The sequence below is a fragment of the Gouania willdenowi genome, chromosome 4 (genome assembly GCF_900634775.1).
Source record: "Gouania willdenowi chromosome 4, fGouWil2.1, whole genome shotgun sequence".
Taxonomy (NCBI): Eukaryota; Metazoa; Chordata; class Actinopteri; order Blenniiformes; family Gobiesocidae; genus Gouania; species Gouania willdenowi.
In genome coordinates, this window is record NC_041047.1 from 20,117,530 (window position 1) to 20,138,228 (window position 20,699).

General features: G+C 39.6%; 2 protein-coding genes across 3 annotated transcripts; both read right to left on the reverse strand.

The window, feature by feature from the left end:
- Window positions 1-217: 217 nt before the first annotated feature.
- Window positions 218-10,339, reverse strand: dnttip2 (deoxynucleotidyltransferase, terminal, interacting protein 2). The gene is made up of 7 exons (XM_028445433.1): window positions 10,227-10,339; window positions 5,890-8,177; window positions 4,098-4,230; window positions 3,796-3,891; window positions 925-1,089; window positions 619-728; window positions 218-521 (listed from the first exon to the last, which is right to left on the reverse strand). Exons 1-7 carry the CDS (start codon window positions 10,299-10,301, stop codon window positions 425-427), a joined length of 2,964 nt encoding a protein of 987 aa, XP_028301234.1. The 5' UTR covers window positions 10,302-10,339; the 3' UTR covers window positions 218-424.
- Window positions 10,340-11,231: 892 nt separating this feature from the next.
- On the reverse strand, window positions 11,232-20,402 carry gclm (glutamate-cysteine ligase, modifier subunit). Of its 2 annotated transcripts, XR_003673900.1 has the most exons (8): window positions 20,035-20,402; window positions 18,885-18,947; window positions 16,862-16,946; window positions 16,573-16,629; window positions 16,276-16,478; window positions 14,287-14,401; window positions 11,598-12,331; window positions 11,232-11,520 (listed from the first exon to the last, which is right to left on the reverse strand). XR_003673900.1 is itself a non-coding variant. In XM_028444429.1 (7 exons), the coding sequence occupies exons 1-7, from the start codon at window positions 20,176-20,178 to the stop codon at window positions 12,162-12,164; spliced, it is 837 nt and encodes a 278-aa protein (XP_028300230.1). In that variant the 5' UTR covers window positions 20,179-20,402; the 3' UTR covers window positions 11,232-12,161. The 2 variants fall into 2 exon arrangements, 1 of the variants encoding a protein (XP_028300230.1); XM_028444429.1 differs by having other exon boundaries at window positions 11,232-12,331.
- Between the last annotated feature and the right edge of the window lie 297 nt (window positions 20,403-20,699).

Below are 20,699 nucleotides of genomic sequence, written 5' to 3' on the forward strand. Positions count from 1 at the left end.
GAATATGAATTATTGATGTGAACTTAGCTGAGGGTGAACATTATGACTTCATCCTCTTTAGTTTCGAGCTCCCAAACAACCCCAAAAAGCAATGCTGACATTTCAACCCACTTTCATGTTTATAAAGACCGTCTGTATTTTAAAATCAATCTTTGATCCATTTCTAAACTGATCGTTTTAGGGACACAAAGACAAAAGTTGTTTGATGTTACCAAAGGCCAAGCTTTTATTTCTCGTTATGAGCAAACAGGTTAGCATAAGTCATATTTATGTTTTGTTAAACGATGGGTTCAAAATAGATTTGTTTCACCTATAAATAAATATAAGCATGTATACAATATCTGCCTGATGTCCAGTCATTTCTATCATTATTGTGTTTTTAAAAAAGGCTCTCAGTCTGTTAAAAAATATCACATCATTGGAGTCACTTTTTATTAAACGTATTCTTCTTAAACCTCCTCTTCCCAGCTGACTGTGCTGCCTTCTCTGCCATAATGTCCATGTACTTCCTTTTGTTTTTCCTAGAGAGGAAAGTAGTTACAGTTTAGACACAGGTGCCTTCAAAGCTTCTGCTGATCAAAATCATGTTAAAAAGTGCGTTAAACGGCTGTGACTCACTGTCTGAAATCAGCATCAGAAAGCAGCTCCTCAACCATCGTCCTCTTCCTCGCTTTCTTGGGCATACGGGAATGATAGAAGTCCACCGGATTATCCACCACTGTTCCAACCTGTAACACACACACATGCACACACAATCAATATTGTTGACCTGAATGTATAAATTCTTTGAGAAGTGCTGACTATGCAGTAACCCCATGCTGCACACGCCAAAAAACACCTGATGAGTTTAAAGATATTCATGAAGTGGACTGTAAATATGTATGAGCGCTTGTTTACTGCAGTGAACTGTTTGAGCAAAGAGACCTGAAAGTATTTGGGGAAGCCGTCCCTGTCGTTCTTCTTGTAGAACCTCTTGGGATCCAGTGATCCTCTCATCTTCAGGACTTGAAGGTCTCCTTTCAGCTCCTGTGTCATCTCTGGTGCCTTCATATCGAACCAAGCGTCTCCAGTTGATTTCTCTCTCTCCGTCTGACAAAAACACACTTCAATGAGTTTGGAAGCAAAGCAGCGACAGGCTGGGGAAACAAAACACTTTAAATAGCCTTACAGTTGATGCTGATTTCACATCCAGCCTGAAGCAGGTTTGATAGCAAATTAAAAAGTACATTTATCTAAATAAAACTCATGTTTATTTAGGTGTTACTGTGTGCCTTTGCACTCAGTTAAAGCACCAAAGACAGAGCAAAGCAGATTGTTTAAGTAAAGTCAAATGTTTAGTATTTACAACAAAAATACATTTAGAAACAGAAAGTAAAAATGACAGCTTTTTGTGTTTAACTCATTCAGTGCCAACCATTTTCAGATTTTCTACCCCCCTCAGTGCCAGCTGTTTTTGAGCATTTTAACTGATTTTTAAAGACCCACAAAATATTTTCTACTATGACACCAGATTCTGAAAGATTGAAGCCTCTACTTTCATCAAAAAAAAAAAAGAAGTTGTTTCTGGCTCGTTTTGTTATCAGTCGTTGAATAGAGCAAGTTTTACACAAATCTTCAGTTTCAGAGCAAAAAGCTGAGAAAAAAGCCTTTTTCTAAAAAAAAAAAACTGTCAATGACTTCAAAGCAATTTTTTTGCTTTAGCGACAACTCTAACATCTGAACATTGTTTCCTTATATTAAAACAAAAAAAAAAAAAAAAAAAAAAACACAGACCAGGCTTTTGATGGCAAAATTATTATTATTTTGCTATCTGGGTCAGAGTTGAATAGATTTTACTGTATTTTGGCATTCCTCCAACTTTCTCTCCCGTCAGTCTGCACACACGCAACTTCCTCTTTCTCCCGCACTGCGTTCCCCGTTTTTTTTTATTGTTTTATCTCACCATCGCCACACTATCCATGAGTTCCACACATGCTCTGGTCGAGTTTGCGCTGCTGTAAACGTCAATGGCACTGAGCGTTTGGATTTGAAATGACGAGTTATCTTGTCAATGGCACCGAGTTAATAAGTTTTTTTTTGTTTTTTTTTTTAAATTAGTACTTGTTTTTGTTTCCTCACAGGAGATAAAAACTAACATTTTCTGAAAAAAACGATTGTTTCGTATAAAATGGAATTGTCAAAACTGAAAGCGAAAAACATTTGGCCCACTTGAGATAAAACTGCTTTGTATTTGACGCTACTGCCTTAAAGCTGCAATATGTTGGTTTTATTTTTGTTTTATTTGGTCAAAAATCCATAATCATCATATTATATTGCATATTGTAATCCAAAGTGTTACGAGTGGACAGTGAATCTCTGGTCCTCTAAATGAGCTTTAGAAATGCAGGAGGAGGCCTGAACGATTCATTGCATTTGCGATATTATGGCGATATCAAAACGCGATTTTCTAATCGCAAAGGCTGCAATTTCTTATTTTTTTCTTTCTATATGTTGAAGAGATAAAGTCACAGATTTGTTTGCTTTATTGTTGAAATCTGTGCTTTAAAATGTATATTTTATATTTATTTAAAGTTTAAATAATCTGAAATTGTTTATTATGAAACAGATGAATTTATTGCTTGTGTTCATTGAAAAATACATGTCAAGAGGCCCTTGAAAAAATTATTTCATATTAAATTGCAATCGCAATATTAAGAAAAAAAAAAAAATCGCAATTGGATTATTTTCCAAAATTGTTCAGCCCTATACAGGAGCGTGACACTGGACTTCAGCCAATCAGATATCTTTCTAGCAACAGGGTGAGCCCATGAACTGTTTTAAGTGTTACTATTGGCTGCTCATCAAAAGTCGATGCGCGTTCATGATCTGAGCGTAGTGACAGTCCCATGGCCTTATATTCAAGCTGAAGTCTCTAATGTGGCTTTTGGCAAAGGAAGACCGAGGTGGAGAAGCAACAGAATAAAGGCACAAACGTGTTCAGGAGGAACGGAATCCGGGGAGGTTCCTCTGACTCGGTATGCGGCGGACTGTGCCGAGTCAAACAGCGATGGTGATAACTGATGGAATAAATCGCTTGTAAAACTAAGAGAAACATTATCTAAGGTAGAGACAGAACAGAAACGTTTCATTTGCAGTATGGAGTGTGTATCTGCTCTGATCAGCTGGGATCAGGAGGAGGAGCGGCTCTGAGCCTCTTACTGTCCTCACAGCAGTGAATGATACGTGCGTTCATGTCTCTAAAACATCAGAAAACTCTCCAGTAATACCAGATAAAGTCCATTAGTTTACTAGTCTCTATGGAGAAAACAGTCGCAAAGAGTTCCACAGTTGTGCGCGTGCACGCAAGCGTTCCCCAGAAGACCGGTGAGTTCTTCAGGAGGGGAGGGGGGAGTGAGGAGTGCCTCACGATTCTACACATTGCAGCTTTAAGTCATATTTAATGTTACATGGATAACTGGCACAAGATCAGTTGGTTTTTACATTTTAACACTTTAGTTCTAGAAGTGATATGGGACAATGATTCTGAGAAAGAAAGCAGTGAAAAGATTGCACTACTTTGATGGTAAGTTACTGATTACAATGTTTTGTATTATTTATTGCTTACTGAAGTTTAATACGCAACGAGTCCCTTTAATCATCGCAACAAACGCCAAGCTTCCTTCTGTAGCTATGCTGAAAACATCATGTCTGATTCTGGAAACTCACACTAACGCCATAAATAAAGTTAACACAGACAGAAATTATGTAAAGAAAAGCAAAGAATCTGCAAATCAAAGCCACATTTGTAAAATGTACCTTCCGTTTCAACTTCAAGGCCCTTTTGGATTCGCTGTACGGAGGAACCGCATCCTTCTTCTCAAAGTCTGGTCCAATCACACTCTTTTTCATCAGCTGCAGACAATAACAGCACAAACTATAACAGTGAACAGCTGCAAACTTTAGGAGCACTTCGGAGAGGTCAAAGTCAGCAGAAAGTACAGGGAATCCATGAAGAACTCTCAGGTGTTATTGGATTTACTCGTCCTTGCATAACTAGGAAGTGAATTATTCATCTGGCAACATCACCTTCACAGAAGAAACCAATCAATCACTGTTACCTGCTCTTGGATCTTCTTTTCCTTTTGTTTTTGCAGCGAAGCGATTTTTGATTTGCTGCCATCAAAGCTGATGTATAAGCCTCCGAGCTGCTTCACGCTGATGCCGGGGTCGATGCGACTGGACAAGTCTTTCCTAAATAAACAGGACAATGAGCAGCTGCAGGGCTTTCACTCTCAACATTAGAATACAAATTAAACAATTACTCCTATTAAAACTTGTTTAACACTGCTCTGTTCATTGGTTTCCCTGGACTACAACAATCACATCTTACATTTTAAAGCATTTGCAAAGTTTTCTTCCTTATTGCAATATTAGATTTACTTTTTAAAGCACTTAAAAAGTAACTAAACCCCTGCTTTCTCCTGACCTGCCACTAGGAGGGAAATTCAAAAATTGCCCTGATTATGGGCGGGGCTCCTGGAGCAGTTAAGACACGCCCAGTCTTTACTATAAAATATTCAATGAACAATCTATGCTATATTAACTAGCTACTGATTACTCACTATACCTTTCTATTCAATGTTCTCTCCATCCAACCTACTCACCACAGATCGTATAGCCCACAGGTGATAGTTTTAATAAAAGGGGTGGGGCTAACAGTGCTGGTTTGTGATGCAAAATGGTCCCAAAACGTCACATGTTCTTGTTCTCAGCCAATGACAAAAATCAATTGTAATAGCTGGGTTTCAACCCATAGAGGGCAGTCACTGACATTTTACAACAAAATATGCCAAACTGAAATACTTTGACTAAAATGTTGAGAGCTGAACCAGGATCAATAACCAGCACTACGTCATACCCAAATACATTTGTATTCAGCAGAAAAAGGTAGTTTTGGGATTTCGTTATTTAATTCTTGAAGGTAATCTATGAAATTGTCTGCAATGAGAGAGCCCTAAAATCAGCAACTCATTCCAACATTAGCATGTGACTGCTGCTCATTCTTGTAAATTAAATTGCTTTAGACGACAATTGAGTATATTCTTTAATGAAACGAAGTGTCTACTGATACGGAAACGTATCAACAGCCCGGAAACGTACGTTTTCCAGACCTTTTCTACATAAGCGTAATGCCATTATGGCCGAATGGTCTAAGGCACCGCACTCAAGGATCCTTCTTTCCGCTAACGTGGGTTCGAAACCCACTTTTGTCAAAAATATTTTTTTCATTTTAACATATTTTACACAGCAAATTCCACCTTTAAAAATACATTAACAAAAAAATGTAACATTTTAGGGTATTTCCTGAGTTAGAGCTAAAATAAAAGGGTTAGCGGGGTAGCTAAAAACAAATGAGCTAAAATAAAACTGACGGAACTTTAAGTAACGTGGTGGACCCATCACGTCACCTAAGGGTATCGATAAGAATAGTAGTATACCCATCCCTAATGTTGAAGAGGTAAAGCCACAGATTTGTTTGCTTTATTGTTGTAATCTGTGCTTTAAAATTTACATTTCATATTTATTTAAAGTTTAAATAAATCTGAAACTCTTTATTATGAAACCAATTGATTTATTACTTGTGTTCATTGAAAAATACATGACAAGACACTCTTGAAAAAATAATTGCATATTAAATCGCAATGTTGAAAAAAAAAAAAAACGCAATTAGATTTCCCAAAATCGTTCAGCCCTAGATCCAGTGATACTGACAGTGAAAATGCTCTATTGGCTTGAGTTAATAAAGGAATTTATATCACAGCAAATATTTTTCTCCTCATTAATGCAGAAGTTATTTACACTGTGTGTGACTGAATCCTCTTTTTCCCTCGTTCGCCTTTAGATACTTACAAGTGAGGGATTCTCCCCGAGAACAGGACGTTGGCGTCTTCATCCTCATCGTCATCAGCTTCCTCGTCCACAAACTCTTCATCCTCCTCCTCTTCTTTCTTCTTCTGTCGCTCCACTTCCTCACCCGTCGTCTCCTCCTGGTTCAGTTCTTTGTAATACTGCTTATCAGCTTCCTGTCCAGGTCGGGTGTCGATCATAAACAGCCCGTCAACGGATGAAGCTGCATCCGATCGTTTAGAAGATTCTCCTTGCGGTTCCTCTTCAGGAACCTCCTGCTCTTCTTCACCACTTTCCTCCTCCTGATCATCATCTTCATCGTCAGTGCTGTCCAGCAGGCTGATGGTCTTTTCTTGTTTGGAATGTTGGTCAGAATCAGGCTCTTCAGTGACGTCTTCCTGGCTGGATGAAGCCTGGTTGGACTCCTCCTCCTCCTGCTGGACATCTGCTCCACACACACTCGCCTCCATCTTCTCCTCATCATCTTCATCATCAGTGCCACCTAGCAGGCTGATGGTCTTTTCTTGTTTGGGATGTTGGTCTGCATCAGGCTCTTCTGTGACTTCTCGTTGGCTCGAAGAGGCCTCGGTGGACTCCTCCTCCTCCTCATCCTGCTGGACAGCTGCTCCACACACAGTCACCTCCATCTTGTCCTCCTCCTCCTCATCTTCATCGTCAGTGCTGTCTAGCAGGCTGATTGTCTTTTCTTGTTTGGGATGTTGGTCAGAATCAGGCTCTTCTGTGGCTTCTTGTTGGCTCGATGAGGCCTCGGTGGACTCCTCCTCCTCCTGCTGCTGAACGTCTACTCCACACACACTCACATCCATCTTCTCCTCCTCCTCCCTGGGCCCAGAATTGACAGCCTCCTCCTTTTCTTCCTTCTCCAATGCAAGATGAAGGACCTCCTGCTTCTCCTCTGATTCCTCAAACACTTCAGATTCCTCCTCACACTTTGTTACCGTCACTGATTGGCAGAGCTTTGCCGGCTCTGATGATTCAACATTTTCCTGCAGCTTCTCCACCTCTGAGGATTTCTCTTCTGCAGGTGGCTCCTCCTGCTGGTGATGGCTGGTCACTGCAGGTTCCTCTGTGCTACAAACTACTCTCTCTGAAGGAGGTTCATCATGGGAGATGACTTCAGTTGTGACATCATCTCCATTCTCTACATCAGTGGTTCCTACATATTCTCCTGGTTCTTCTGCCACGTGACTCTTTTCTTCCTCCTGCAGCGTGCAGTCTGCATCATCAATCACTGTGGTTTCTAACCTGGACTCATTGAAAGAGTCCTCCTCCTCAGCTGGTTCCACAGACACAGCTGTCTGTGTGGAGGTGGGGGCGTTGCGGCTGCTGCTGCTGCCTGTGCGGCTGCTGCAGGGAGTCGCTCTGCTCCGCATGGAGACGGGCGAGTGCACCTCAAACAACTGAGACTCAGAGTCCACAGCTTTAGAAGCTGTAGCTCGGGTGCGGACACTTCTTCGGGGACCCCCAGGGTATGCGGGCCCTGACTCGTAACCATCAGAGTCACAAGACTGGGTTTCGGTGACATCCACAGCTGCTGCTTTTCTCCTCGGGGATTTGGTTTGTCGACTTGTGGTGACGGGAGGAGGAGAACATCCTTCCGTCAGCTCGTCCAGCTGAATGGGAATTGGACAAATCATCCTTCTGGACCTTGTGATTCGATGGGATGCAGACTTGGACACATCAGCTCCTGAGACGCTGGAAGCACAGCTGTCAGCATCTGAGAGCTCAGACTCTTCAGCCAGTGGCTTTGTGCTTGATCTTGGAGGTCTACGCTGACTCCTGGTGACTCTCTTGAGTTCAAACTCCGTCTCATGCTCTGCTTCTTTTTTCCCATCAGCCGAGTCAGCATTAGATGCATCAAAAATGTTAACAACTGCTCTCCTCCTTGTGCTCCGGCGGATGCTTTGGTTATTTTTTGATGCAGATAATACAGAAGAGCAGGATTCTACCTCGGACACCTCCTCGTTCTCCTGAATTTCAGGCTGAAGCTGCGTTCTTTTCCTTCGGCTGCGAGTCAGTAAAGCTTCGTTGGCTGAAACCACTGAGCTGCAGGACTCCAGGTCTGACACATCGCCATCGTGGGTGGATCCAATGGGTGTGGACGGCTGCTCTGGACTGTGGAGTCTGGAGGCTCGGGTGCATCTCCTCCTGGAGGGAGATCCTAACTGTGCTTCCTCAACATGGCAGCACGTCTCTGGAGGGACCTGCTGGGAGCGGCTCTCCGATTGGTTCACAGCTCTTCTTGACCGCCGAGGAGTAGAGGGAGTGGCCTGTGGAATATAAACCAAACACAGTTCATGAATAACTTGTTATTCCCCCTAAAAATAAATATATATATATATATAGGATCAAATATGAGAATTTTTGCTGATCTGTGCACTTGCTTTGATTTCTAGATCTCAGTACGTTCAGACTAATGTCTAAATGGAACAGATTGAGTTTTAATTTGACACTAAAATACAATTATGCAAACTGTGACAATGAACTATTTTAAAGCCAAAAATAACAGCTTAGAAAATGATCCAATTGCACAAGAATCCCTTAAAGCAGGGATTTCAACCATCGAATCAACTGAAAGGTCTAGTAATTTAAAAAAAAAAAAAAATGACAGATTAAAACTATATTTTTAAATTGTCATATTTTTCAAATTACATCCCACATAATAAATAACTATTCTATGAAGGGCTGGGCAAAAAAATTGATTTAATTGATTAATCGAATTTGTAGATAAAAACTATTTTTATTTTGCAAATTCAAATTTAAAAAAAAAAAAAAAAAAATACAATTGAATTTTATTTAATTAATTTTTTCCACCACAGTTTTTTCTGACTTTTTCGTGTTCCGATGTGAGCCAGCCCCTCTTTGTTTACATGTGTTTACCCTTTGAGTAGGCTGTGTGTGCCACAGGCATGTTTAATTTTTTATTCTCACTATGCTGAGATGCTAAGGGAAAATTTTAGTATTTTTTTAATTGTAATGTTATATGTTATAGAATATGTAGTTATCTGATTTGGTTGCACTTTTGCTTAAACCTGGGTTAAAGCTTGAAATTGTTGAATGACAGAGCCTTATTTACTTTTTTATTTAGGGATTGTTCTATGCATTTTAACTCTTGAGGATAATCACAGCAATAAAGTTGCACTTTGGACAATAAATCTAATGTCTGCAGTCATTTTTAAGTGTGTTAAAAAAAAAAATAAAATAAAAAAAAAAAAAATCGAAAATCAAATCATTTTTTAATTGAAAAAATCTGAGATTGTTTTTTTTTTTTTTTTTAAAGGAAAAATCGCCCAGCCCTAATTCTATACATAAACTTTCTCAAATATAAATGTAGTTCAAATAAAATTAACTATTCCCAGCTACTCTGTGTGAAAAATGCGGGGTCGCTAGAAACTTTTTATATCAAAATGGGGTCACGGCCCCAAAAAGGTTGAGGAACCACTACCTTAAAGGTTCCATTTAAGACCTTGTATGGTTAATAAATGGTTTAGTGTGTTAACAATGGTTAGATGCAGGTAACAGTGAACAATGTTGGAGTAAAGGTTTATGTGACATCATTGAAAATGTTAAGTAGGAACTATTTAATCATATACTGTGAGTGGACCATGTTACAAATGCATAAACATTCCCATCTATAGAAGTTGTTTGACTGTAAACATCAGATACCACAGCATTAGGAGCACTAGTCACTGAAATATGGATTTGTTGCCAGGCTTCAAGCTTAAAGATGGATACAGAGGACAAATGTAGTCATTTCTGCATTTGATACGTTTTTGTATAAAATTAAACATGTTTAAATGTTCATTTTCACTGAAACATTGTGGTAAAATGTGTTTAAATATTGTACAGATTTGAGTATTTCTGAGGTGTATTTTAAACTGGTAGCACTTCGGATTATTTAGTACTTTTGAAGAAGCTTCAGAAACGCTGGTGATCCCTAATCAATAAAGATAGTTTATTATCTTAGGTTTAATTTTTGAGAGAGGGAGGGTACGTATTTTTTAAAAAAAACAACCCAAGACAAGCTAAAAAGATTTAAAATTATACAGTAAGTTTAAACAGAACTTTTAGCAGTTGTGGTTTGCGCCATCAGAGCACGAACAGGAGAACGCGCTTTGATTTAGATGATATTTGTCTGTATTCCTTAATGTAAATACACAAGTATCTTGTATTTTTACTGATTTGTTTGTTTCGGGACACGTTTACAAACTGAGAGCGTGAGGCTGAGGTCCACGTGACGCCTGATCACACACGCGATCTAAGAGCCGGTCTACGTTCACTGGATCATAGGGAACTACCGGACGACTCTGTAGTCCTACCTGCACCTCTGAGCTCCGGTCCGGGGTCCCTTTACCCGAGGATGTTGTGCGAGCTCCTCTCCTCGTGGCCACCATCGTGCACTCCGCGTCTTCATTCACCTCCACTTCCGGTCTACAGGCGGAACTAATCAATGGAAGTGTCGAGGCGCAGTTTGAGCAATCGATCACCGAACAGAAACACCGATCTTCTTCTTCTCTATGTGGAGTTTTTTTGGCGGTTGGCAAACAACAACATGGTGCATTAGAAACACCGATCATTATCAAAGATAAGATAAATAAAAATAAAGACACATGTATCCGTACACCAAAGGATATCTTCAGAAAAGGAATCTAATGTTTTTCACGATTTCTTGGGTTTTAATTGCGCATGCGCAATTAAGTTTCTCTTGTGCTGCCTCGGTCACATACTCAAAATACTATTGTAGTAATACTATTACTACTATTGACTTTTTAGTAAATACATATATAAAAAAAACTAATTATTTAAGTCTTGTTTCTATCATAAGATATGATTACATCTGGCTATTGTCAACTGAATAGAATGTAAAGCTCTGACTGACATTAAAAGAAAAGAAAAACTCGAACCACCTTTAAATCAGCCAATAATGCTTTAATTGTATACGGTTTCCTGCACACGAGTACTTGTTAATTACACCTCATTCCTGAAGGTACTACAATGGATATTAAAGTACAGACGACTTTATATTCAGTAGTGGAGTTACCACTTTACAATGATTTTCCTAGTTCATGGTAATATCTGATGTGTCACTAGCCTAGTCTTATCTGATCTTTCTACTATTTGTACTCCAGTTTTTTTTTTAAATCTATATGCTGGGTTAACTGGAGTCTCTTATTGGGAGATAGGAGTGCATGTGTGTAAGCATTGTAATGGCCTGACTAATATACTCTGTACACTGCTTTTGTAAGAATAGGAATGCGAACACATGGATAATACATGAAGGAATCATTCAAAATATTTTAGAAAGCACGAGATATAAACTGTAATAAAAATAGAATATATGTATTAATATGGCATCACACACACACAAAGCAGTAATAAGTTTAACATTTTGTCACTTATTCTCTACACTGCCTGCCTTCTTTGCTAATATTTTAATAAACAGCTTTTCACACCAGTAATGACAAAAAAATAGGGTTTTTAATTAAGCCAATTCATAATATACAGATATAGTATGAAAGCATAAATATGTGTACATTGCAGATCATTTGGGGGCTTGCAGTACCCTGTTTGGAAAATAAAGTCCACTTAGAAATCAGTGTGGAGTTTCCAGTGCTGTAAAAGAAACACGAGTAAGAAGATGAGTTTGTTGCTGTTACAGTCACTTTGATTTCACATATATTTTTTTTTACCTGAATCTGGAAACGTCTAACTCAGTCGGCAACAATCAAACATGTTTGGTTTTGAAGTGAATTGTTCTTCTAAAGTAAGGAATGTGTATGAACCAGGAAGATCGAAGTCATCTTTCAAGATTTTCTTCACCTCCTCCTCAACACAAAAAAAAAAATTCTCTACAATAATGTTGCTCAATTCCTCTTCCTTACTGACACCCTATCAAACACTGTGGTATAAAAGTAGACAGGATAGCTGTAGAAAGGAGCCAGAAGAGGCACTTCATATCTGGGGACTGTACAAAACATTTAAAAAGCCAATCATACGAGGTTTAACATTCCCTAAACCAGGTTAGTTAACCCATTAATGTGCCAGTGTTTGAAACAGAGGTCAGTTTTTCCATTACTTACTGTTGAGCTCAGTAAGACTTCAGTAAATTATACTATAATAATTAATTTAATTTATTTTCTGCTTCAAGAAAGACTTTTCCTTAACAGGAAGGTAGATCTGTTGATTTGACATTGTGTGAATGAGAAAGTAATCCTTGAGAAATGGCCGTGTCCTGCGTGTCTCTCCTTTTGGTGCTAAGGGCTGGCTTTCCCTGCACTGACGAGGTAGCCCTTTGACTTGATGATGCCTCGGCTCTCGACGATGACAGAATAGCGTAGGACCCAGTCTAACCTCCAGTCGCCGATGTTCGGGTCCTGCACTCCTTCCTGCAGCACCTCCTGGAACGTGGCTGCCGACATCAGCTCTGTAAGAAACCGTAACAGAGAAAGGACGTTTGAATACAAACCTAAGAAACCATAGATTGACACATTAGATCTTCAAATGAAAAATTATTTTCTTCAGACTACTATGCAATTGAAAAAATAAATAGGATGTAGCTCTGTTGAGTACTTCAGGTTATGTTGCCCTAACTATGCTACAAATATCAACATGACTGAGAACCTTCACATGCCATCATAATGATTTATGAAGAGACGTTCTCTGTGAGGCTTGGCAGGATTTACTGACTCATATTATATCATCCACAATGTTATGGACAAGAAGCTGCCCGCTTTATTAAAGAAGGACTTTTTTTTTTTTAAAGTTTTCATGGTCTATTGCAGAGGTTCTCAAAGTTTTTAGACTCAAGTACCCCCTTTCTCCAATTTCTGAATCCATCCATGTACCCCCTTTGTCTGACTCCGACTACAACAATTTGCTCAGAATACTATGCACAAACAACTATTAAGCATAATGATGGAATGAGTGACAACACATTTTAAAGAATCTCAATTTGTAAATACGTGGAAAGAAACATTATTTAGTGCCTCTTGAATGGATTTATTTCTACAGTTTTTAATCATTTCTGCTCCTCTCCCACCTGATGTTGGACCAAAACTGAACTTTGTATTTTTTTTTTATCTTTGTATGTTCTAATAAAGATCATTTCCATCATCATTTAAAAAAAAACAATAAAACCCTGTATTTTTAATGTTGGGTGACCATGGCTCAGGTGGTAGAGGGGTCGTCTTCTGATCAAGAGGTCGGGGGTTCCATCCCAGTCTATCGGTGTCCTCTGCCAGATATCGTGAGAACTCCTCTGTCTCGTGACGTCACAGTCGTCCAACCGGAGTGCACCGTGGCGCACTTAAAACGCAACTGGTGGGGATTACCGGACAGCGGGGAAAAACCAGACTAAGATGAGCTGCTCTCAAAGTTTTCTTCCACATTGCAACATTCTGATGGTGTTTGTGTAGCTGCTCGATAGTTTGATAAACTTAAGTGTTCGTATCTAATCATTCCTGTGGTGATGAACACCATCACATCTTTGCTCGTGACCAAAAGGAGATGTGATTTCTAATCTTAAACCAAGATCAAAATACTTCTGGGGCCCCTGCCATTGAAAGCTGCATAAATCAAAGATCTTCTCTTTGATGCCATTTAAACAGCTCCCTTTAATGGGATTAAAGCAAGAAATTAAAAATCTTCATGGGATCAAAAGGTTTTTATGAATCCATTTCTAACAACGATAAAAATAAAACAGGATTTCAATGATGTGAAAATGTAATAAAACGTCTGAATTATAGGTTTCAAAGCCCCTGTTTAAGATTTTATTTCAAATAAAATTCTAGTAATCAACCCATAAACAGCATAAAAGACAAACATTGAACTTCATTCACGTTAAAGAAACCCACACATTCTCACACATGGGGCTGAGCATTGACAGATCAATGTGTGCATCTTTGGTAAATCAGCTGTTTTAAGGACGTCTGCATCTATTTTGAATCAGAAAAGCATATTTCAGTTTCAACTGATGGCTTCAAAAGCATCATTGCCAGTTATCAGTACTGAATATAAATATTTCATTACCGATCCCCAATACCCTGCACAAACCTAAAGGCTGAAAGGAATGTTTTGTACCAGTAAAATTAATACAAATGAAGATTAACTCAGTGAATGATTTCTGTTCAGTTTCTATCTGAAGAGGCTGAGATGGGATGAGAGTCAGACTCTGAGCGACACATTAACATTAATACACACTAACAAATAAACCCTTACATCACTGATTCAGAGTAAACAGAGACGTTTTAAAATGCTAATATGTTTGTAGGATTGAAGTCATTGAGGCTTTTGTTGTGTATTGTGCACTTTACCCTCTTGAAAACATGAATGCAGAACAAATGTGAGCTTGACCAACTGCAAAGAAGATGAGACTTCTACCTTTCGGGTCGTTGTGTGTGAGGAGCTGAATGTCAAACTCTTTAGCGAAGGCTGTGAGGTCAGGAGGCATCACACAGCAGGAGGCCAAGTTCACCTGGTTACTGCTGGGCTTCACCTGCTCCAACACACAACACAGACAGTATTATAAAACTAATAGCTCACCCTTCTACACTGGCTAAGGCTGCACAATTAATCAAATTTTAATCGTGATCACATTTTTGGTTGTCACAATTAAATTAACCAAATCGTCGGCAATATTTACATTTAAAATACGGGCTCCGCAAGCTGTAATAGTGTATTTATTCAGTTAGCCTTTGGTACATTTTTAAATATTGGGTTCCATCCATCAATTTTCTGACCCGTTTGTTCCTTTTTTCAGGGTTGCGGGGCTCTGCTGGTGCCTATCGCCATCTCTCATTGGGCGTTAGGCGAGAGTACACCCTGGACAGATCAACAGTCCATCCCAACTCATTTTTGGGTCTATTTTCTTAGAGTTTATTTTTAATTTACAATTCTTTTTTAAAGCTTAACATTGCACTGTAAACTGTACACATATTGTTTGTTGAAAAGCAACGCAAAAAAACCACAGATCTTTCCCTAATATGATAATTGTGATTATAGTCGCAATTACAATATTGATCAAAATGATCGCGATTATCATTTTTGGCCGTAATTGTGCAGCTTCAACACTGGCCGCATGTTTAATGTAACACATTTTAAAAGGTGACTGATGGTTTACAAAAAGAAACACAGCCCTTCAATGGTTTCGCTCCTACATCACTGACAGAGCCGAGTGCGTAGCTCTGGGGGATGCAAAATCTAGACACCACACTGTCACCTGTGGGGTCCCCCAGGGCTCCATACTCGGTCCAACCCTCTTCACCATTTACATGATCTCCCTGGGTCGTGTCGTAAGCAGGCATGGAATTAATTTCCATTGCTATGCTGATGACACACAACTATATCTTAAAGTCACTACCCCCTGCTCCCCCTCTGCCACGGCTCCATGCCTGGAGGAGTCATAACTTCCTGCAGCTAAATGGCTCAAAAACAGAAGCCATTCAAACTGGAACCTCTCATCAACTCTGCTCCTCCCCAATCACCTGTGTTTTATTTTCTGGACACACCATTCCTTTTTCTCCCTCTCACACAAACCTGGGGGTTAAATTTGACCCCCACCTTTCCTTCGACAGTCATGTCACCTCCATCTGCAAGCTTCATCATTCTTTCACCTCCATATTATTTCCAAACTGCGCCCCCCCCCCCCCCCCCTTCCTGCTACAGAGAAGCTTTGTCGCCTCCAGGCTGGACTACTGTAATGCACTCCTCATAGGGATCCCTGGCAGGAGCCTCCAAAAGCTCCAGTATGTTCAGAACAGTGCTGTCAGGATCCTGAGGAGGGTGCAAAAACACGAGCACATCACCCCCATCCTCCGTACACTGCACTGGCTACCCATTCAGTCCCGCATAGAATATAAGATCTGCTCACACCACACACCTCAACAGGACCCGGTCAGGCCAACAGCACCGTCTGGTCACGCCCAGGACACAGCTCAAAACAATGGGCGACAGGGCCTTTGAAGCTGCTGTCCCCTGCCTGTGGAACGCCCTCCCAGACCACCTCAGGGCCCCGCAAACAGTGGACACTTTTAAGAAAAACTTAAATATCATCTTTTTACAGAAACTTATTTTAAGAGTTAATGCCTCTTTTTAGTCCTGTTTTTTAATATACCGGTATGTTGTGTTGTATTGTTTTAATCATGTAGCACTTTCAGGTTTGGCATCAAATAAAATGTATTATTATTATTATTATTAGAAACAAACCCCTCTCCTTTATTCAAGGCTTATGAATTACCTGAATAAACACATTCATAAAGTTTTAATTCATTCTCATTTTGTCAGGAGTGGCTCCCCAATATATCTCAAATGCTAACATCATAAGTCATGACTCTTCTACAGTATATTAAAGATCCTCGTCTGCATTCTGACCTGAGCCCAGTTGTAAAGCTGCTCCAGCAGATCTTTGTCCAGGTCTGAGGTTCCGATGGCAGCGATCTGCTGATTTCTGACCAATGACTCCAGCTGTTCCCAGAAGGGCTGAAGGTTTGCCAAAGTTTGGCTTTCTCCCTCCTGAGGCCCAGGAGGTGCTATGATCACAGAGTCTAGCTGAGACACGGCCAGAGTGTGGCAGGCTGATGACGAGAGAAACAATCACGTCACAAATCACAGAGTTAGTCCAGATGTACAACAATTAATCCAATGTTTAAGTTTGAACGTCAAACTTACCCAACTGCACAGCATCTCTGATAGAAGACTGACTCGACTCACAAAGGAAGAGTTTCACTGTGAAAACAAAACAAAATAATGTTTTTATCCTCATTAATTTGGTTGTTCAATAACCTGCATTACAAACATCTGGAATCAAAAATACATTGGACTGAACATCTTCAGGCTCATAAAGAAATCCCATTTGGTAAATTAGGATAAAATAATCAGATAATGTGACTTCCTAGCAGGAAGGCTGATGTTGTACAAAAGGATTGCACTCATGCAAGCAGAAGTAAACCTAACCCACCTGAAACCTTTAGCTCCTCCCTCTCCTCAGGTGTGATGGCATCTGTTGCCTCATCAATGAAGAAGTCAACCGTCTCTGGATAGTGCTGCATGACATGACAAGAAAATAACATCAGAATAAATAAATAATATGCAACTAGGGGTGCGCCCGATAATAAACAATATGATAAACATTGCAAATATCAATAATTACAAATTTCATCTTTACAAGTATAAAATGGTATGAAGTACCATTTATTTCATTTTTCTTAAACTTGCAAGAACAAATAAAGTGGTAACTAATTCAAGTACCAATATCAAAAACAAGTGGTATGTTTACCAAACTGTGAAATTACTTTTTTCAAAATAGTTGAACCTTTGATTCTACAACAAATTCTGACTCTTAAGTTCTTAAAAACAGTAACCACATCAATAAAAAAGCCCAGTATGTTTTATGAAAATAAAGTCCATCACTTGGGTCCTTTCTGTGTGGAGTTTGCATGTTCTCTCCGTGCTGCGTGGGTTTCCGGCAATCCAAAAACATGACTATAGGTTAATTTGAGTCTCTAAATTGTCCGTAGGAGTGAATGTGAGTGTGAGTGGTCGTCTGTATGTGTTGCCCTGTGATGGACTGGCATCCTGCCCAGTGTGTACTCCCGCCTAGCGCCCAGTGTGAGCCGGAGATAGGAATCGGCAAACCCCTGCAACCCCGAAAACAGGAATAAGCAGGCCAGAAAATGAATGGATGATGTGCAATCAACTTCCAAGCTAAAATGTATTGGAGTGAGGTAGTTTAACAAGTTCTGATGTGGTTCACTAACAACTAGTGACCAGGCGTTTACGTGGTGTGTATATATTTGCGCAAATAAATGTTTTTTCCATTAAAAAACTAGATTCAAAAAATCAATTTGGACATTTTTTGGATTAATACGATATTCGTGCAGTGCAATATCGCGATCTTCCCACTAAATCGTTTTTTCTTACACCCTTATGTGCTGCACAAGCAAATAAAGTTGCAATTAAATTTGAGGTTTTAGGTGTTAATGAAAATAAGGTCAGAAAACTGCTTAAATGATCTTATGCTGCTTTGTTTACTTCGACCAGGCAATTTAGAGAAATTCCAAAAGAAACCCACAGACCAAACTTATTGCTGAATTGTTTTGCATTTTTGTGTTGGCCTTGTTGCTTCAACTTGTAAATAATAAGCTAAGAGCTCCACGCCTTAATGTGGTAAGTAAGTAGAGTTATAAAACAGATTTGCTGAGTGACATAAAACGATCAAATAAACTGTGCCGAGTAGCTCTCAGTGAATCTCCCTGAGACAAATAAAACAAACAACGGTTTAATATTCTTCATGCAAAACTTCCTCCCTGAATACTTTACGCTCCCATCTGTCCGCCTAGCGTCAGAAGACGCTGGAGCCCTCGGGTACAAAGCCTTTGTTTGCCTGTATTGTGTGATCATCCAAACTGACAGCTTCTTTCACTCAGAATACCATCTCCCTTTGATGTTTATCTCCACATTTTTCTCACTGAATTCCTTGTCATAAGCCTCTGGGAGCAATGGCTGCTATGCAGGTTGCTCCACATCACAACTACCACATTCCAAATTTAGGAGAACGACAAAGATTTTAGGATTTGAGAAAAAAATAAACATTCATTTAAGTTTTTTTTTAATGCTAATAGGTGATGAAGCGCTCTAAACCAAAGAGAATGAGTAAACACATATTTCTACCTATTGTCTAAAAAAGATTGTGTGATACATTTTGTAGTGCTTTTCAGAGTCTGAATTCCTGCAGCAGGAAAGGAAGAACGCTCCAGCGCAAACGACACTATGTGAATGAACCCGATCACCAGTTCTGAAAATATGACAGAACCCGACCCGCCCGGGTTCTGTCGGGTGTCCATCCTCTATCCACAGTATCAGCTGTGCACCCGTGGTGGCTTGGCTGATGGCTGCAGTTACACTAACCAACGTGGTGTCACTATGGAGTCTGATCTTTAAATCCTTCTCCAATGCTCCTTTGAAATAAAAATAATCTTTACCTCAGTTGGGGGCCTCGGCTTGGAAAACCAATCGCTCAGCGTGGCTTCAATGCAGTCTCTGAGCTGACAAATCAAACAGATTAACAGTCAGAGAATGTTGATGAGACAAAGTGATTTTAAAGCTGTAGATTGGTGACACCACTGCTGGTGCTGAAAGATAAACTTTAAAGACAGACACAGAGCTGCAGTGGATTATACATTACAAAGAATATGAGTTAGACTTTGCAAAGATCAAGTTGTAAATGAACTCAAAATCCACAAGAGTCGGAGACCAAGAAACATTTTATTCTTAAGTTTGTTCAGGGGTTAGATAGAAAGGCATAAAGAGCACGTGACAGCAGAAGTCAATAAATAACTGAAATGGGAATAACAATCCATCCTTTCAGCACGTATTGAAGCAATGCAATGAGATCTGAGTGCAGGATGAGAAGCTTGTCAACGACACAAATATACAATGAGTACTAACGCAATCATGTTTGTTTTGAAAAAACAATATTTCTTAAAAACGTATAACTTCTAAAAAATGTTAGAAATGTGACTTTTGGGCAAAATTCATGGAAAACCTCCACACATTATAAAATAATGGGTTAAAAAGGAAGCTAAAGGATTTAATAAAGCAACAATAAGTATATAGTTACACAGTAACTACTTATACAAATGAAAGTGTGACAATGACTTTGCAAAATCCATGACGACAGGAATGTAGACACAAGGTGTGTGAAAAGATTTGCTCAATTGAACTATTCACCCTATTGTAAGTTAAAACCTCTACAAGTTACAACATGTAGAAACAACATACAGTTAAAGGAACATTGTGGGTCCTTTTGAGGAAAATAGCAGATGATTAAAGAAGTGAAATAAAACTTAGTTCCAGTTAGATTCATTTTGTCTTCTTATTTGAATAGTATGTTAAATGACGGTGAACCATTCAATATTTTTATAGTATTGGTTTCATTAGTTTGGACTTAAACTGCTCTGCTGACATAAAAAAAATAAACATAACATAACATTTGCTGTTAGTTGGAGGTGTTTCTGTTTATCAGGCTGTCTAATGTTTACTTCCTGTGCTAAGCTAACATGCTACACAGTAGGTGAGTAGCAACACGTGTCTGTTCTCAGAGGGACTGCCTCGGGGTCGGGGGGGTCTCACCTCCTCTCCGGGGGAACCGGGACACTTCTTCTTCAGCCGGCTTCGGTTCACCAGGTTCCTGTAGTGCAGCCGCAAGGTGAGCTTGGCGGCGTGTTGTAGCAGTTCCCCAGCCCCGGTGCTCTTGGTGAGGTCCGCAGGCTCCATGTGGCTTTACCGAGGCTAGTTTTCGAGTGAACAGGGTGGTGGTGTGGGCAGAGGGCCGCTGTCTGTGGGTCTGCTGTCCGGGCTGCTCAGCAGAAAACAGTGAGTCAGGATGACTTGCACTCTGAGCCTGACTGGTTGCTGGGTTGATGCTGCTGATGAGTGACCGTGTGTGGAGGGAAACCACAGGCCAAACCCACTCCGGCTATCAATGAAAGCTGGTCAGGAACCTACGGATCTGGTTCCTTTACAAACCCTGGACCGGACTGTGGCACAGATGTCCACTAGATGGCGGTGTAGTATTTCAATTTAAAAAAATCACTTTCATCAAAAAACCTTTTCAATCAAAAAAAATATATTTTAGATCAAATAAAAAAGGAAAAAAAATAAATATTTGAGACCCAAATAATTGCATTTGGACACTTTTTTTCTTTGATTGAAAAGGCTTTTTTATTTTTTGTGTGTAGGCCAGATCTGGGTTGTATTATTCATTCAAAAAATAAAACATTTCAAACAATCAATCA